We start from the raw sequence: 19038 nt of genomic DNA, 5'->3' as shown, positions 1-19038 counted from the left end.
TGTCCTTCCATGTGAGACTGACTCCGAAGGGGATCTGAGATGAAAACGAGTGATTCAAGGGGTTATACCAACTGCTGGGCTCGCAGCCATTATCAGAGGCTGAAGTCTTTTACATACCTTGTTCTCTGCAGGTTCTTCTTGTCGTTCCCTGCAAGGGAGCCAGAACACGTGTGGGGTGCACCTGCATTCAGCCGTGGTCTCAGATGAACATCGTCACCTTGAAAATCCAGAATGCAAAAAAACCACCCCCAACTACAGGAGCTTGACGTTGAGTGGCAGAGGTAGTATTTTATTTTTTGAGCATCCCTCCTCAAGGACACTAAATTTAGAGTTTGTAAAACATCACTAAATGAAAACAAAACATCGCCAACAACAAAAAATGCAAACCCGCTGGAAAGGAAAATGCAGCAGCATTCAAGTATCAGAAAACATGGGAGCTAAAGTGCTTGAGAGAATTTCTTAACTACGTATGCAGAGCCTGAAGTCGGTGTTCCCCTAGAAATGCAATTTTTTTCAACAGTATCTGCCTGGCTGCATAGGATTTTTCACCAGTCTATAGCAGTGCAACACTACAAAGCCAGAGCCATTAACCCCAAAGGGCTAGGAGTAACACATTTCTTTCTATCCCTCACACTAAAATAAATTATAGTCAAAGAAACACATTATAAAGTTCAGGCAGCTGAAGTTGGACTTCAAGGAAAGTGACTGTAAGGATTTCCCATGCAGTGAAGTCGCTAGCATGGCCTGAAGCTGAACAAAGCTTTGGTGGGATTTATAAAGTGCTGTTTTTTAGTGTTTTATGCCTGTCTTCAGTAGTGTTTTTCTCAAACCAGCACCGGGGTTGTGAGTTAAAAAAAATTCTGAGATAACAGACCAATTTTCAGTGGATGCTGGAGCCAGACAGACATTGCACAGTGCACACAAATTACATTAAAAAACAACAAACAAACCAAACCAAAAAAACCCCAAACCCCCAAACCTAACCCACTTATGGTAAAACTCGTAAATCCTTAAAAACAAACACCCACCAAGCACCAAATCTGAAAGTAACATCTGCCTCCGGTCCCCTGGCTTGTCCCAGCAAGGATGGATAATACATGATACAAGCTCAGCAGCAATGGTTGGGAGCCTGAGCCTGCAGGCACTCAGTGCAAAACTCTCCCGGCATTCAGCTCCATGGGAGTGATCCAAAGGGAACTCCCTGCAGACTCCAGCCAACTTTGGATTAGCCCCATAGATTGATGGCGGGAGCAGGACCTTGTTTTACAGTCACCATTTCTTCTATCCAGCCACAAAAGCCACCCCCTGAAATTCCTGAAGGGGTTTCCAACCTTCCCCTCCACGCATGCATTTAACATCCATTACAGTTAATAGCAGTTACACATGCATATCAATGGGAGAAAAAGTCCCAGTCAAGAGGAATTACTGGTAGTAAGAAAAGAAACCCAGTAGAAACGCTGAGAATTGCTAAAGACCCAACTCCCTCGGTTTTTCCCTGTTTTCCCAGCCGGCACAGACCGCGCTGCAGGAAGCTCTATGGTGTGTGTCTGGGTCTGTGGTGTGTGTTTGGGTGTGTGACACGCGGGGTGAGGGCACGGTGTGTTCTGCAGGGCACCAACCGCCTCCGTCTCAGCGTCCAGGGAGCGTCCGAGCCACCGGCCCCTCACTTGTGGGCCGTGCTGTTGTAATCGTCCTGTGCCACAGCCGGCAGGGAATGGTCTATCCTGAACTCTTCCTCCTTGGAAGAATCCCCCCGGGCCGCAGGCTGGCGACTGTCCGTGCCGCCCCCCTCCAGCCCCAGGATCTGTCTCTGGACCAGCTTGGAATAAAGGCCTCCTTCTTCCATCAGCTCCTTGTGCGAGCCCTGCTGCACCACGCGGCCCTTGTCCAGCACAATGATGTTGTGTGCCCTCTCCACAGTGCTCAGCCTGTGAGCGATGACAAGCACCGTGTGGTTCTGCAAGTCGCCGTAAATCGCCTGCTGAATCTGCGGGGAGAAAAGGCGTTATTGCCTGAGCAGCGCTGGCTCTGCTGTGGGAGAACAGCAGCTTTGTGGTCTGTGCTCAGAAACCTCTGGACGGGAGGTTTGCTCTGTGGCTACGCGGAGGACACAGAGCTCCCTGCAGCACTGCCAGCACCAGCACGTCCATCCCAGCTCACCGTGCCAGTCCCGCCAGGTGTGGCGTGCACACAGGTCTGATCCTGCCAGCTGGGCCCTTGTTAGAACTGGGCTCCAAATTTGGAGGCCTTGTGGTGCTGGCGTGGACTGCAGGAAGCTGATCCCTGAGTGTTCAGAGAAGCAGAAGAACTGCTGCTGGTAGAGCTCTTTGGTTGTCACATCCCAAACCAGATTAACCAGCCCAGTTCACAGGAAGCTCAGGGCCTTTCCTGCACATGTGGCTTCCTTGGTGCCTTGGCTGGGATTTGAGTTCAGGAGTCCTACTCTCCTTGCTGCAGCATCATTTTTTAGGGTCTTCCTCTGTATCCTATTCTAAAAGGCTGCACAATCTCTGTATGCCAGTTAACACTTTCCACATTTAAAAAATCAGCAGAAAATCCTGTATCTCATCTGATTTGTCAGGCAGTGGCTGCTGTGAGCATGGGATCATTCCCTTCTTGGTGGCTACAACAATGTTGGAAGCATATTCCTGCTAAGGAATTAGCACCTTACTCAACCCTCTGACTGCACCACGCCAAGACTAAGCTCATCCACAGGCTGCAGATTGAAGCTACAGTCTTTCCTCCAAACCCAGACTGCCTCTTTGGCCCAAACGCCACAGTCTCCCACTCACCGCGTGTTCGCTCTCTGCATCCAGCGCGCTCGTGGCTTCATCCAGGATTAGGATGGGAGGGGCTCGGATCAAGGCCCTGGCAATTGCCACTCTCTGCTTCTGGCCACCTGACAGCTGAGCCCCTTTCTCACCTGCCTCTGTTGGGTCAAGGGAGAGAGGAAGGGGTCAAAACAAAAACCCAGCTTGGCTGCCAGGCACAGCGTGGGGATGGAGCTGTGGCGGCGTCGGTACCTGTGTGGTAGCCGTCCTGGAGCTCCGTGATGAAGGTGTGTGCGTTGGCCTTCTGGGCAGCCTGAACCACTGACTCGAAGGAGGCTGAAGTTAAGCCATAGGAAATATTATCTGCAATGGAGCGGGCGAACAGCACGGGCTCCTGGCTCACCAGGGAGATCTGCAGAAAGGGAGGGAAGAACAGGGCGTCAGGAGCATGAGACGCACCGCGCGGCATCGGCGTTTCTTCCTGTTGAGTAAGGACCAAGATAAAGACATAGAAGTGCCATGAACCAAGATATAGAGGGGCCTCAATGTGGTCTCAACGTGAGGGTGCTAATGATGGGGTGCCCAGTTTGGGCTGAGAAGCCATTTTGCAGGGAAGGAACTTTGTGCAATGGCGGCATGTTGGCATCTGGGCTGGGCTTCCCCCTCCAAGACCCTGCTGTGTTTTTGCTCCAGACCTGTCCTTTCTGTCACTGTTTGCTCTTTCCAAAAAGGAAAACCAGTTGCTGGGACAAATCAGGCTGGAGAGATCCTCTCCCAGGCTCTTGCAGGCCAGTAATCCCTCATGGGCCACGTGAATGAGCCTTCTCGCATTTTTTAATCCCAAATTAGCAAACTGGGGACATAACTGCCGCAATTCCTTAATTGCTTAGCAACAGCCTCCCTGTCCTGCCTTACAGCCATTGCAGCTCACTTTCACATTCAGTCTGCTTTAGCAAACCCTTGATATTGGAACAAATCAAACCCTCCAAACTATTGCTCAGAACTGGGCAGGAAAAGAGCCAGGGGGACACGGTCATATTTTAATTAACTTCTCCCCATGCCCCTAACACCACACCAGGCCTTCCAAACTGAAAGATTAGCTTGTCTTTTGATTTTCCCTCTGTACGGGCAGGGAATGTAAATTAGTCACACTGACTTTGGCTTTCCAGCCTGTCTCTGATCAATTGTTTTCAGGTTTTCCTGCTGACTGGTGAGGCCATTTGCTCTGGGGGCAAACAAAGGAGGCAGTTACTTGCAGAGATGAAGGCTGATCTGTGCTGACACACAGACCAGAGCTGAGGGGCCCAGACCCCTCTCCAAGACAAACCACCCAGCCCCTCTGGTGCTCCAGCTGCTGCCAGGATCCCGAGAGGTTTAACTCCCCATGAGCTGAGAATTGCTTTAAGATCTTAAAGGTAGAAAGCGCTGGAGGAATGCAAAAACTCGTTTCCCAAACCCAATTTAGATGATAATTAATCCAACAACCAAAACCACATTTCTACTGTCTCGGCCAAAAAATACAAAACAAATCATGTTTTTTGTTCCGTTTTTGGAAGGCTTCCCCCTCCCCATGAAACCATTCTCCATCCCTTTTGCTTCCACCCCCACAAATTATCTGAATTCACTTCCTGGACCACCTCTAGCCTCCAGCTTCCTCAGAAGTTGCCAGATCAAATCCAAAGCAACATGCAGCACTGCCATCCATCCCCTCTGAGCATGGAGGAAGCTAAAATACACGTATCAGTCGCTCGTACCACAGAGTGCAGGTACTTGTGATCGTACATGTTAATGGGACACCCGTCCAGCAGCACCTGCCCGTCTTGCAGAGGGTAGAAGTTCTCCAGGATGTTGACACAGGAGCTCTTCCCACTCCCCGAAGGACCCACCAGCGCCGTCACTTTGCCAGGGTGGAGGGTGAAGGACACGTTCTGCAACATGGATGGGACAGCGTGCTCAGGTCTGGGCTCTCCCCAGGCTCCTGGGGCAGCAGTTTGGGCACTGCACTAGAAAAGTAGCCAAAATCTGGCCACGGTGACCTTCTACCTTGGTGATGTGCCACATCAGCCATTTCTCCTGGCTCCGAGGAAGCAAAAAGCCTCCAAATTGCATCAAACTCGCCTGCTGATGCAGCAGGTCCTCTAAAATCTGCAAAGCAAACTAACCTCTTTGCTGCCTCCCCCTTCTCACGATCCCAGCTCCTCTCCCACGGAAACAGTCCGAGGCAGCTTGGCACCCGGCCCCGTACCACGCTGACATGTTTAATGCCTGAGCGGGGAACAAGGGCTTTATTGATAAATCTCATTCCTCGTAAGGCAGGCCGGCCCTAAACACCCGCTGTTCCTTTTAAGCTGTTTTCCAGCATGTGTTGAGCCCGCCTGGATGTATCTTCATCGGGCAGCTGACACTCCCCAAGGGGGCTGGGGATCAGCTCTGGCCGTGGTGGAGCAGCAGCGCGTGGTGGGATCTCACCTGCAGGACCTGCGTGGCGGAGCGGGTGCGGTAGGAAAACGTCACGTTCCTGAACTCCACCTTCCCGTCCACGTGATCCGGGGCCAGGGACCCGTCGTGCACCATCGTGGGCTTGCGGTCGATGAACTCGAACACCTTCTCGGCAGCTCCCACCCCCTGCATCAGCCCGCTGTACACGGAGCCGATGGACTGCAAGGGAAGAGGCAACGGTGAGACCCACGGGATGGAGAAGTCAGTGCTACTGATAACGGGAAGGGCTGAAGCATTCCCAAGTCATCTCACACCTCACATTCACTGCAGTCATCAGACACAGGAAAAGAAAACTCTTCCCCCTCTGCAGGTTATGGAGGGGATATGTGGGGGAAAAGGGCACCTAAGGTGGTTTTGTGCATGGGCACACTGGGAGAGTTACAGAAGAAGGAAACACGTGGGTTGGGAAGAGAAGATGTGCTGGGAGATAAGTGACCCAAACTTCCAACAAAATCCTCCCCTCATCTCTCTTTGCTCAAGACCAGCAGTTCCCCAGTGCAATGGCTGAACAGAGTTCACAAACCAGCCCCCAGAGGGACCTGCTCCTTCCCCAGTACACGTGTCTCAAGTGCAGAGCAGCTCCAGCCTGGGCCCTTCTAGACAAGTGCCTGACAGCTGATAAAGTTGGAATATGGTCCTAGGGGATTTACCATCACTCTCTCCCAACTACAGTTTCTGCATGCTGACACTGGCTTCCCTGGAATAAACCCCACACTGGAAATTTCAACATTAAACCCAGAGATGCAGAACAGTTTGTACTGCAGCTGCCCCTCCCATCAGGAGGGGGGAAAAAAACCCCAGACCAAATGAAATCCACACCAAAACCACAGCCTGGAAGCATCTCCAGAGCCTGCAGGCATCCAAACAGATGGTGAGAGCTGGGTGAGCTGCCTCCAGCTCTGCTCTGGCCCTGCACAGAGGCTGAAGCACCACCAAAACCACGCTCGGCTGTGAGGAAACCTCGACTGGATCATTTCTGCCTGGATTAGCCAAGCTGATGCCTCTGCAAGGGGAAGGCAGCCCTGGGTGGGCTCTACCATCCCACCCACAGTCCCATCTTGCTAAAGCTCTGCCAACGCAGCAGCTTGCAGCCTATTCCAGGGACGGGGGGAAAAAAAAAGTAATATAATTAAGTTTTTTAATGAAGCCTGAAATGTAACAGGCAGCTTTGTAATCCCTGCATCCTTCATGCCAGGAAATGTGCTTGGGAGGCAGCCAGGACTCTGCCCTTCAGCAGGGCCAGCCTGACCCCCCTGCTCCCAGCTGCCTTTTTTGGGGGACGAGCTGCTTCAGGAACATTAAGGTTGTGAGGCCACAGAAGGAGAGGAATGGGGAGCAGAGGGGAGAATCCCCACTCTGGTGATGCCAGAGCACCAAGGAAATGTGTCACAGGTCTGGATCTAGACCTGCAACTGCCCTGAGACCTTCTGAGACAAACATCAGCTTGACATGGAGTAGCCCAGAGGGTGGTGAGGCCCTGGCACAGGTTGCCCAGAAAAGCTGTGGCTGCCCCATCCCTGGAAGTGTCCAAGGCCAGGTTGGACAGGGTTTGGAGCAATGTGGTCTAGTAGAAGGTGTCCCTGCCCATGACAGGGGCGTTGTAATTAGATGAGCTTTAGGGTCTCTTCCAACCCAAACCATTGCATGATTCGGTGATAAAACAGACTCACCTCCATGCAATCTCCCAAGACAAACTCGTAAATGATGAAGGAAATCAGGTTTCCACTTGTCATTTGCCCTGAGATCACGAGGTGCCCGCCGTAGTAAAGGATGCTGACCTGGACCACCAGGAGGGTCAGCTGAAAGCAAGAAAACAACCCCAAATCAGCAGGGACAACTGGTATTTTGATGTGTCAGTAATTACTCACACAACAGCCCACAATTCCCGTGCTGACATTTATTCTTTGAGCCCCGAGCTGAGGATCCCTGACAGCACAGCTGACAGCCCTGAGCAGTGAGCACGGATATGAGAAGGGAGAAACAACTCAAGTACATGGGCTGATTTAGGGAGCTGGGCTGGCATCTTTCAACAAAACAGAAGTCCAGAGGGATAACAGCTAAGGGGGGAGAATTTAACTGAAATAACAGAGCATCTCATGAACTTCTCTTTTGGACTATGCTCCTCAGGGATAATAATCTACGCTCAAATTATCCAAGGAATGCACTCACCTCACCGCTAAAATAAACCTTCTCTTATATGAGTGTGACACACTTTAATTTAGAACACAAAATCAAGCCAAGAGTTAATGCAGAGTATCCTTGTGTGTACCAGTCCCTGAAGGATAACCTCAGCTTTTGTCTGAAATCAGTGGGGGGGTTCCACCTACTCTAGAAGGGAGACAGATGAGCTCTCATATGACAAATACCAGTCCCTGCTTTTATTCAGCTGGTTTTGTTCCATCTGCCCGGGCGCTCTGAAAAGCAGCGATGTCCTGGTGCCCTGTGTGACACTTGCAGCACAGGCTGTAAATTCACACAGATAAAAATACTGGGGGAAAAAAATTCCTTTCTCCATGAGGTGACCTTAAGGTCCTGTGTTCCCTCCAAGAAAGAATTTACCAGAGCTGTGCTAAATCCATCAGCTTCTTTCTGTGTGAGCCCTGCAGCAGCAGTTTTTGAGGGTTTTTGCCTTCTTAGCCCTGTCAGGATCTGTGCTGACCCAGTTCACGCTCTGGCTTCACCTGGAGCCCAGAAACAGTGCTAATAACGTTCCAATTTTGCTTCCAGACTTGGGAAGCCATAAAACCTCCCACAGCTGCACGAGAGCACCATAACTCACAAACCCATCACCAGGGACTACTTCCACCCCTGAACGTGCAGAGATGAGAGCAGCCTCACATGGGGATTTTGCACAGCCTTAGTAAACAGCCAACGCAGGAGAACTCCCAAACCATCTGCTTTGAATGGTGAAAAAGCATTTCGCAGGGGGGGGAGGGAAAAAAAAAAAAAAGCCCAAAGCCAAAGCCCAGCAGCCTCCCCCTGCCACCACCCACACACAGAGAAGCTCCGTTCCCGAGCAGAAGCTCAACCAACGCGGCGGCTGTTCCCAGCCGGAGCCCCGGGGATGAGCTGGCACAGGAACGCAATGCAGCACCACCGAGCCACGGGCTCTTCCACGACCTTGAGCACTTATCAATTATGTTCCCACTTCCAGGAGGAAACAGGCAGGTCGGTGGAACGATGTGACGCTGCCCCGAGGCGGAAGGGGATATAATTTTTTGATGTGTGAAAATAATAATAACAAAGAGACAGAGGACTGCTGGAAGCGGGACCCTGAAAGCGGAGGAGAACCACGTGCATTTTGGGATCTGAAGCGACTCCCCTGCCCATCCCAAGCCCTGTGTAGGGAGCACCTACCCCGCTGGACCAGACGTAGTAGGTGTAAGCCAAGGCCTCCCTCTTGTTGAGCTTGTAAACCTGCTGCAGCTTCTGCCAGTACACGTTCGCCTCCGTCTCCTCGTTGGCGAAACTGCGGACGGTCTTCATGGCTGAGATGGTCTCCTCAGCCGTGTTGTTGGCCTTGGCCAGGGCATTCTGAACATCCTTGGAGAGCTTCTGCAGGGAGCAGGGGGAGGCAGAGGGGGCTCAGCAGGTGCCAGGATGTCCATGGCAAATCTCCCTGCTCGCCCCAGGCTCTGCTGGGCTCGGGAAAAGAAGGCACGGTGACATTTTTTCAAGGCCATGGGCAAGAAGGCTGAGCACTGGGATATATCCCACACTTCAGGACAACCTGGAATGTGTCAGGAAGAGAGCAGATTCGTTGTGCTCTCCCCAAGGCATCTGTGTTGCGGGAGGTGAAGTGCCATGTCCAGGGCCACTTGGGAAACCTGGCAGAGCTGCTGTTCCCAGTGCCCTGAAGGGCCCTGGCCTGGGAACTCTTCCAAGGAGTTTCCAAGCGAGGGACAGGTCTGGAGACCTCATCTCCACTCCTCCCTTGAGTGCCTGACCCATGGGAAGGGCAGTTGGGTAAGGCAGTACCTGTGCACAGTGGAAAGCACTGACAGCCGACACAGGGAGCAGCAGTGCAGGACTTGCACGGTCCATGGGATGTGGCACTGGCCAAGGGGGACAGTCCTTGGCCCACACCAGTCCCAGGCAGACGGAGGGAGCTCAGCACTGCCTTTTAACTCCCACCAAGTCACTCCAAAAACAAAGGAGAGGTGGCACAAGGACAGGCAGGTGCACACAGGACATCCCACAGCCAAGCCACCTCTCCTGCTGGACCTGAGATGCTCCCACTCCTGAGCACGAAGCAAGGTAAGAGCCCAGGCTATGCCTGTCTGCCCACACAGGTTTAATGCTGCCTTCCTGCTCCCACTGCCGGCAGCAAAGCACTCCAGCATCGCTCCCACCAGCTCCAAATCCACCCACAGCCTCCATGACGGCCTCACAGCGGGGAACAGCCCAGCGTCGTGACACACCACGGCAATGCCAGCTGCTCCTGCCTACCTGGTAGTACTTGCCATAGACATCAGACACCAGCATGATGATGGGGAAGCCCATGAAGGTGACGAGCGAGAGCTTCCAGGAGAGGCTGAACATGAAGAAAATCACCCCCGTGGCCTTCACCACGTTGCGCAGGAAGATGTTGATGTTCTGGGAGACCAAGTCGCTCACGATGGTCGTGTCCGACGTCAGGCGGGAGATGACGTCCCCTGCAGCAGCGAGGGGTTGGGGAAAGGGGAGAGAGGGGACATGTCATCACAGCAGGCCACTGCCTCACCGTGTCCCTTGTCCCCCTGCCAGGGGCCAGGTGGAGCTCCCCATTCAACCAGCTCCTCACTGGGGGTCTGAAGGGTGGCATGAAAGGGGAGCAACCCTCCACCACTGTGGATGTGAAGCAGAACAGAGGAGCTGCATGCACAAGGGACAGGAAATGCACTTGAAGGCACATTCCTGGGTCACCAAGGGTGGCTGCAGGACAGCAAAGGGGACTTTGGCAGCACTCTTTGCTGGAGGGCACCCTGTGGGCAGGCAGACAGGCAGCAGGTCATCATTCTGCCCTCTTGGCAGGACCAGCCAGGGCCAGGCTCAGGGAGCCCTATGGAGCACAATGGGGCTTTGGAGATGGCTGTTTGGGTTTAGCCATGTGCCCCATAGCCTGGAGCTGACACAAGGGACCTGAGGACATGGTTCCAGCTACTAAGGGGTGAAGCTCTGGCGATGCCCTTTGATGAAGCTGAGTGTTACAGCCAGCCTGAGTTCCTGAGTACTTGGCCTGTGTTTGAGTCCAGCTGAATTCCCGTGCTTTTGTATAAGTCCAGGGTTACCCATATCCCACTTACAATAACATCTCTGCTGTCCTCAGCTACCAAGGCACTGTGCAGCCACTGCTAAATACGGCAACAGCCTCAAAACTAAAAATACCACCAAGACAAAATTAAATGTGTGAAAGTTACAGCAGGCTGGGACCACACCAGAGTGGCATGGCCTGGGACAGCACTGAACTTGGAGCAGGGAAAGCAACAAGCACACCCAGCAAACTTTACACATCCAAGGTTTTCGGTGCCTGGAGCAGGGGTGGAGAGTGGCTGACCAGGAGACACTGGCTGGTGGAGGAGGAAAGAAGCTATTTTGGGGATGACTGGAGATGAGCATGTCAGCCCCAGGACTGCTGGATCGTGGCAGTGGGACATCTCCAGGGTGCTGGGCAATCCTGTCCCAGCCCCACAGTGGGAAGTGACCAAAAGGGAAGAGCTTTCTGCCTCTATTTCTAAACACAAGCACTTGGGTGCCGCCTCCGGCTGCCCAAAATCTGCTGAGCTTGGGCTGGGCAAGCCAAGGGGAAAAATTCCAGGATGGGCTAGAGGGGTTAAAGCAAATCCAGGGGGGGAGAGAGGAACCAACCTGTGCGGTTCTCATCAAAGAAACTCATCTCCTGAGACACCAGCGACCTGAAGAGGCAGTTGCGAAGGCGGATGTTCAGCCTTGCAAATATGAGCGTGAAAACGCCGCCCCGGATACCTGCGGCAAATGAGCTAATTGCAGATAAGAAACGTTATAGACCAGTGGACACGAGACCGCTCTCAGCAACACACACACCCCCACGCCGGGCCAAGGCCTTGGGCAGTGCTGTGCTGGCACCGCTTGGCACCTGGGGAAGCCACAGCTAAACCAGCCCACACCCCTCCTGGGTGCCACCAGCACAGCGATGGCTGGTCCCAACCCTGGGAGTGATGAGCTTTGGGAGGGGACACAGCGCTGCTGGGACAGCATTCCCCAGTGTGAAGTGAGATAGCACACAGGCACCCCTGAAATGCCAGGCAACGGAGGGACTGTAGGAAAATTTATTTCCCAAGTGGAGAACACTGGACTTACAGAATGGTAATCATAATGGTGTTTCAAACAGCGGGCCCTGGGGAAAGACACAATTCCTCTTCTTCTTAGGGCTTTCACCATCCCTGGCCCCCTTTCTGTGGGGCCTTCACACATGTCTGCAAAGACTTATCTTTTTCTCATATCAGAGAGAGTTTCTCTGGAATGCGGGAGGAGAAAACAGCTAAAACTGTCTCAGGGGAAAGATGCCTTTTCCAGGCAGGAAAGCTTTCTTAAGTGAAAAACCTTTATCTTCTCACAGTAAAATCTTCCAGAAGGGTCTTCTACCCTTACACCCATGGAACCCATTCCCTGTTCTCTCTGTCTGTTCCTGCTCCCCCACCACCAGCAGATGGACAGGAAAGGCTACACAAAGGCCTTGTGACTGTCACCAAGGCCTCTCTGAACTGTGACAGTGCAGAGACATCAAAGTGCACCCCTGGGGTCTGGCAGCAGCCTGGTGGAGCGGCTGCCTGTGCCCATCAGCACTGCAAGCTCCTGTGGGAAAACCCGAAACTCCTCCTCATCATGGCCAGCCCCAGCCCCTGCGATTACCTTCCTATGGCGAGCAGCGACATGACCAGCACTGCCATGGAGAACCGGTCCATGCTCTTCTGCACCACGATGCCGTCGATGGCCAGCCCCGTGTAGTAGGGCAGGAAGGTCTCTCCTGCCAGACAAGCACAGGACATGGAGGTTCAGCCCCACTGCAGCACGGAACCTGTATTGCCAACTGTGAGAACCTCATCCCCACCATGGAGATATCAGTCATCACATGAGATGTCTCAGGAGGTCCAGCCCTTAATGGCACGTGGGGATGTTGCACTCCCACTGTATTTTATCCCCTACTGCATATTGTTTTTTCCCCCACTGCATATTTTATCCAGCCCGTGAAGGATGTGCCACCCAGTAGCCCCCAAAAATCAATCCTGGGGTGCTTCCAAGCCACATCACCATGGTTCCTTCCCTCCTGGTGAGCACGGGAACACACCGTGGCCCCCCTGGGTCCCTTCACTCACCCAGTGCGGCCACCAGGAGGAAGAAGGAGGCGACTCCCAGGAAGAAGGCATCAGGCTTGGTGTAGGACAGCAGCTTATGGATGGTGGGACCGGCTGCCTCCTCCCGCTTGTCCCTCGGGACGCCCCCATCGCAGCTCTCCTCCACCTCGGCGCGGGACTCGGAGCCGGGTCCCAGCGCCTCGCGGGACGAGGTGACACAGGCCAGCAGCTGCCACAGCCCGAAGGTGGCCGCCAGCGCCACGTAGGTCCAGGCAAAGAGCCCCCAGAACCAGGGGTCCCGGATGGTCTTCCGCACCTCCGAGTAGAGCAGCAGCTTCACCATCATGTAGATGCCCATGAGGAGGCAGACGACGGCGATGAAGGTCCGCGATGCCTTGAGGCGCCGGGGGCCATAGGCCGTGTTGGTGGCCACGCCGATGGCGGCCCCCAGGAGCACGCAGCTGCGGTACAGGCAGCCCCCCCAGATGTCCAGCAGCGAGTTGAAGATGTTGAAGTGTCGCAGGTCCTGCAGGACGTTCCGGCCGCCCGGGCCGTGGGTGTAGAGCAGGGTGGTGACCGCCACGTCGGCCCCGCTGAGCGCCAGCGTGCTGGCCACCGCCTTCCAGGCGCGCATCCTCGGCACCGGGATGGGGGGGCACCTGGGGGGGGGGCAGGCCTAACACGGGAAGGACGTGGGCATGTCGGCCTCTGCTGCGGGAGAGAATAGAGGGATAGGGTTGTTATTCACTCCAGGGAGGTGGTGAGGAAAGGGCAGCAGGGTGGGGGGACCGCCGTGCCAGCTCCCCACCCGCCCATCCTGACCCCAGACACCTCTGCCTGTTCCTTCCTCCCCTCCTCTCCCCTGCTGCAGGCACTCCAAGGCATTTCATAAAGTGAGCAGTACAAACCAAGGCAATTTCCCTCCCAGATGGCTTCACCCATCCTGAATCCCAAAGCAGAAATCTGCGCTTCTCAGTGGGAATCTTTGTCCCTGTTTGCTGTGGTGGCTGCAGGGCCAGCCGGGTGGTCCCCAGCAGTCGGGTGCTGCCATGACATCTGTGCAACCCACGTGTCCTGCCCTACGGAGCCGTGTAGGTGTTAAACTCGAATATTCGTGATCCCAGAGTCCCTCCCCACCTTTCCCGGGACAAAGCTGAAAGCGAGCAATCAAAACCGCAGCAAAGCAGAAGGAAGAGCAGCTCAGCTTTGTAATGGATTCGCCTGATCAAAACCAGAATAAACCACAGGTACGACAGCTTGTCACACCTCCCAGTCCCCAGCCCTCTTGGATATTAACTCAGAGTAGCCCATGACACCCGCTGCGCAGCCCGGGTGCAGTTCAGTGACACAACAAAAATCCCAGGAGGAAATTAAAAAGCGGTTGGAATTCCACAGCTGCATCCTGTGAGAGAGAATGGCTCTGGGGCGGGACGCTGCCTTTGCTGCCCCTGGGGGGGTCTGTCCAGCAGCAGCGGTGGTGGGGCAGGGCCTGAACAGACATGGCAAAGGGCGAAAAGCTCGACTTGCTCTAAGCAAGTCCGAGCTGCTCACCTGCTCCGGTGCCATGCCCAGAGGTGCCACGCGTTGGCACGAGGGAGGTACCTGATCCTCAGATTTGTGCTGGGTAAGCAGCTCATGACGGTGCACAGTGCGGAAGGCGCGGTACAGGCGGTGCCATGTGCCGGCCACGCTCTGCCCTGTGTGACCGCAGCCCCCCCAAAAACCCAAACCTCGGAGAGAAGGGCAGCCCCTGGAGCTGCACGAGCAGCGCCCTTGGCCGAGAGCGGCTCGGGGGGCGGGCAAGTGGGATGAAAAGCTAAAGAGTGGAGGAAAATGGGGCAGAGGCTGCAATCTGGGGAAAGCACGGGGGTTTGTGGGGTGGGTAGGGAAGGAGGGATGGAGGCGAAGCAGAGCAGCGATGCCAGGGAGGAGCAGGACACGCTTCCCAGGGTGCTCGCTGCTGCCATCCGCTGCAAAGCTGCGCGGATCCGGCCCGCTGGAGCAGGAGAAGGAGGAGGAGGAGAAGGAGGAGAAGGAGGAGAAGGCCACCGCAGCTCCCCACCACCCGCAGCCGCGTCCCAAGACCCCGAGTTGGAGCCGCCCAAGGTCCCCGGCCGCACCCCGGCTTCCCCCCGCAGGAGATGCTCCCACGGGAGAGTGGGGACACGCCCGGGAAGGGCCGTGCCCGCCATCCCACGGACACACACACACACAGCTCCCCCCTTTGCAGCGCAGGGGCAGCTCAGCCCCGGCGCGGCCAGACGGCTCTTACCGGCGGCGGGATCAGTGGGATCAGCGGGATCAGCCCGGTCGGACCCAGCGGCGCCGCGTCCCGGGAACAAGGTCGGTGGGGGGCGTGGCCTTAGCGGTGACCACGCCCATGAGGCTCCGCCCCCTCCTGCGGCGCGGCCCCGGCCCCGCCCACGGATCCACCGGGAAGGGAGAGCCCCAAAATTGGGGGATCGGGTCCCCCCACTACAGCCCTGCCCGGGAAAACCTTGCCCCGACGCAGCAAAGGCAACCTCAGAATTCCCCCCACCTCCAGTGAAGGGTTTCTTTCCTTCTCCAAAAATACATACATTTTAAAATTTTTATATGCTTTTATTGGTTTTATCTCGTTTTTGCAGCAGAGAGGGGAAAATAGAACACACGACCTGGCTTTAAAAGCAACCAGGACAAGGGATCAAGATCATGTTTTAAATTAATTCTTAAATAGGGGCTCAACAGGGGTTTAATTAACCCTTAAATAGATGCTCATCAGGGGTTTAATTAACCCCTAAATAGGGGCTTGACATGGGTTTAATTAACCCCTAACACAGAGGGATCCAGTTTCAAGAAACCCAGCTTATAAATTATTTCACAATTAAAATCAAGAAATCCAGCTTGTAAATCATTTTTCCCCTTCACCTCCCACTCCAGCTCTGGAGGGATGGAAGTGCTCTTCCCTGGGCAGCAGCTGTGCATCCAGGTGGGCTATACAGGTGACAGAGGGGCAGGGTGGTGTCATTATCCCAAACTCTCCCTGTGTTTTTGGAGTGGTGGGCTTAAAAACACCCCAATAACCTTCATTAGCACAGCAACAGACTTCAGGATCCCTGGAGTTCACTCCATTTCTGGAGAGAATGGAGTAGCGAGGTGTCATGGGTTCAGGAAGCTAATAAGTGCTTAAAACTAAAAAAAAAAAAAAAACCAACAAAACAGCTCACTTCATGCCCTTCCCACATCCCCTGGGAACACAGTCAGACCTGGAGTGACTCTTCCAGGCTGACAGGGGGGGACGACACTTTAAAGCTCTAGGAAACATTGTCCGTGGCTAAGCTGGGTCTGGTTTCTGATTCTTCTCCCATGTGCACCCAGATCATTCCCAGGCTTTGGTGCAATTACTCCCAAAGGGCAACTTCCAAGCCACAGTCAAGGTGGAGCTTCTTGGCAGGACCGAGTCTCTCCCTGCCAAACCTAAACGAGGACGGTGCTGCCTCCCTCGGTCGGAGGGATGGCTCAAGGGCAAACCTCGGGAAGGGACTGAACAGACACCCTTGTCTGAACCTTCCCCTTCCTCTCTCCCAGGACAGAGCAGGCACATCTGCACCCTGCACTCCCAGGCAGCCACAAACCTGGGGGGACAGTCCGTGCTGTCCCCGGCGCCGCAGGACCCCCGAAGAGCCCCCGGGACTAACTGGTTTTCTTCCCGCTGGACAAGCTCTGTTCGGGGGGCAGGACTGTCTCAATCTGGAACGACACAAACTGGCCCTTCTTCAGCTTCTTCAGGGAGCTGGCAGTGCTGCCCCCAAACACGTTGTCCTCCACTTTGAAGGCAAGAGAGGGCAGGCCCCGACTTTTCCTCTTTATGCTCTTCCGCTCCCGGTTGTAGGCCGTGGTCATGTTGGCGATCACCTGGAAAGAGGATTGCATGGGTTGGGCTTTCAGGTGTCACCCAAAATCAGCTCAGCTCTGTCTCACAGAGCCTGGTGAATAAAAGAATCACAGCGTTAAAAGGGACCTCTGGAGTTCATCCAGTCCAACCCCCCTGCCAAGGCAGGGTCATTTGGAGCAGGTGGCACAGGAACGTGTCCAGGTGGGTTTCGCATGTCTCCTGAGAGGGAGACTCCATGACCTCCCAGGTTAGTTCCAGTGCTCTGCTGCCCTCCATGGAAAGAAGTTCTTCCTCAGGTTGAGGTGGAACTTATGTTTTAGTTTATGGCCACTGCTCACTGTCCTGTCACTGGCACCACTGAAAAAGTCCGGTACCATCCTATGACACCCCTTGGAGATATTTGCATGGATTGATGAGATCCCCTCTCATTCTTCTCTTCTCTAGACTAACCAGGCCCAGCTCCCAGAGTCTCTCCTCATCAGAGATGCTCAGAGCGAGTGAGAGCCGGTGCAGAGCTGGGCTGGGTGAGCTGAGGCTGTGCCACAGCTGGATACACCCAGGGCCAAGGGAGGGACTAAGCAAGGGCTTTCCAGCCTTGTTCTCACCAACCCCAAACCAGCAGGAGCCCTCACGTTAAACAGCAGCAATTCCAGGGCAGTGCTCAGGTGAGCCGCTAGTTCTCCATCAGTAGAGGGCAGAAGGGGATCTCGGCTGGAGTGCCACAGAGCCACGGGGAACTTCATCACCTTCCCTTAGTTACAGCCCCAATCCCGGCTGGGCTGCGGGTGAGAATCACTGACCCCAGCTGTTCCCTCATGGACAGGACAGAGCTCTCACTGCCCTGTGCCACAATGTGCATCTCCATTTCACAAGGGAGCCAAGCTAGTGAGCCTGAGCTGCCAAAGGGATCAGCTGGGAATGGATCCCACATATTCAGCTCCCAGGCCTCCTCCCTCCTGCTCTGTATTACTCCTGTTATTCCCTGGCAAGAAGAATTACAGTCCAGGTGATTCACAGAGAGGACAGCATAACCCTGTCTGAGTGTAAGAAATGACTGAGCAAACAAAGCACTTGAGCCCTGCCTGTGGTTTTTTGGCACACAGCTCACCAAGCCCTTTACAGGGGACACTGAGGTCATTTCTTAAGTTATCAAACCAAGAAACAGAGACTAACCAAGCTGCCCAAGGTCACCCAGCACGTCAGAGACAGTCAGGAAGTGAATGGTGATCTTGTTCCCTCATTTCTCCCTGCCCACTGGCCCACTAGTCCTCATGGCAGCCCCAACCTCCTCCCATTTTGAGGCAGGGCTTCTTTTAACCTTTGCAATTACACAGCATGTCCCTGAAGGCTCCTTGTCCCTGCCTGAGGAGGGACTCCCTTGGCTGATTTGAGATGCAGATTACAAGGCAGAGAGCTGGGCAGGCGGGGACACAGCTCTCACCAGCCTGATGGGGAAAGCCAGTCCCTCATCTTTCATCACCCACCTCCGAGCAGCAACACCACCCTGTGCTGCCACCTCAGAGGGTCCAGCTCTGCTCCTGCTGCCCTTGGACCACATCGAGGTGCCACCTGCCACCTCTCCTCTCAGGCCTGGCCTGCACTTGGCTGCAAAATGATTTCAAGGCACCACAGGACTTACAATTTCTTTCACCATGTTCTGCTGCTCCTGCACCGTGGCTGTGAAGGGCGGGAGGCCGTCAGCTTTACCAGTCCCTTGCTCTTTAGAGTCCTTGACAAAATCCACCTGCAAGGTACAGATGTGGGTGTTATTCTGTAACCACAGCAGCGTCAAACCTCCCGCCAGACCCTCCTGGGCCGAGCAGTTACCTCTGAGGACAGGCACACGTATCTGTTGAACATGAGGAAGAAGGGGCTGTACTTGGTGGCCGAGTTGACCGAGGTGCGGAAATGGAAGAGCACGGGGTCCAGGTGAGCGTCCCACTCGCTGGGCTTCTCATTCACCAAGTTGCAGATGGAGGACCTGAGCACCTCAGCACTGGGATCCTCCAGGCTGTCAGTGGGGTCTGCAGGGGTGAGGACCTGTGAGATGTTCCAGCGCTCGCACAGCTGCCGGCTGACCTGCAAAGGAGGGGCCATGTCAGCACCACGGCAGCCTCCACAGCTCCCACAGCAGGGGCCTGGCACTGCGCCCCCTCCCCAAGCCAGGGGATGCTGCGCTGCGCAATAGGTTCTCCAGAAAAGTTAGAGCCTGAGAAAAGGTTTTGCAACGGCTGTTTCTGCGCCTGAGGCTTTCCACAGCACTGCAAGATGGGTTAATCCCAGGGTAGGGCAGGGATTTCATGCACACACTCTCACAGGACCTTTCCTTCTCAGCAGAGAGGCTGGAGGACTTGCACCACAGAACCACCCCCTTAAATCCCTGCCAGGGTGAAAAATCACCTGGCAAATCACCTCCCACTCCCAACAGGGCTGGGGCAGGGATAAGGCACCACCAGCTCCTCGCCCCCGCTACACGGCACGTTGCAACTCTGCCCTCAGGACCTGCTGCAGGTCACGTGGCTCCTCCTCGAACCACCCAGCCCCTGACCCACCTCCTCACAGAACTCCCAGCTCTGACTGG

The 19038-nt window shown here is 54.8% G+C and overlaps 1 protein-coding gene across 1 annotated transcript; it reads right to left on the bottom strand.

The window, feature by feature from the left end:
• Positions 1-264: 264 nt before the first annotated feature.
• ABCB9 (ATP binding cassette subfamily B member 9) lies at positions 265-14931 on the bottom strand. The gene is made up of 12 exons (XM_027878558.1): positions 14856-14931; positions 12605-13294; positions 12141-12255; positions 11118-11248; positions 9720-9925; positions 8628-8825; positions 6941-7069; positions 5241-5429; positions 4526-4699; positions 3024-3183; positions 2793-2929; positions 265-1987 (listed from the first exon to the last, which is right to left on the bottom strand). Exons 2-12 carry the CDS (start codon positions 13215-13217, stop codon positions 1664-1666), a joined length of 2376 nt encoding a protein of 791 aa, XP_027734359.1. The 5' UTR covers positions 13218-13294; positions 14856-14931; the 3' UTR covers positions 265-1663.
• Positions 14932-19038: the final 4107 nt, after the last annotated feature.

This window comes from Empidonax traillii, unplaced genomic scaffold, assembly GCF_003031625.1.
Source record: "Empidonax traillii isolate 1590-97213 ecotype Southwest subspecies unplaced genomic scaffold, ASM303162v1 scaffold43:size1863611, whole genome shotgun sequence".
Lineage (NCBI taxonomy): Eukaryota > Metazoa > Chordata > Aves > Passeriformes > Tyrannidae > Empidonax > Empidonax traillii.
This window is presented reverse-complemented; position numbering and strand designations above follow the sequence as displayed.

Excerpts from the sequence above, each read along its gene's own strand:
- ABCB9 (XM_027878558.1), bottom strand. The coding sequence starts at position 13,217 with ATGCGCGCCTGGAAGGCGGTGGCCAGCACGCTGGCGCTCAGCGGGGCC. Across the intron at positions 5,430-6,940 it reads TCTTGGGAGATTGCATGGAG|TCCATCGGCTCCGTGTACAG; the intron begins GTGAGTCTGTTT and ends CTTCCCTTGCAG. Across the intron at positions 3,184-4,525 it reads ACAAGTACCTGCACTCTGTG|ATCTCCCTGGTGAGCCAGGA; the intron begins GTACGAGCGACT and ends CCCTTTCTGCAG.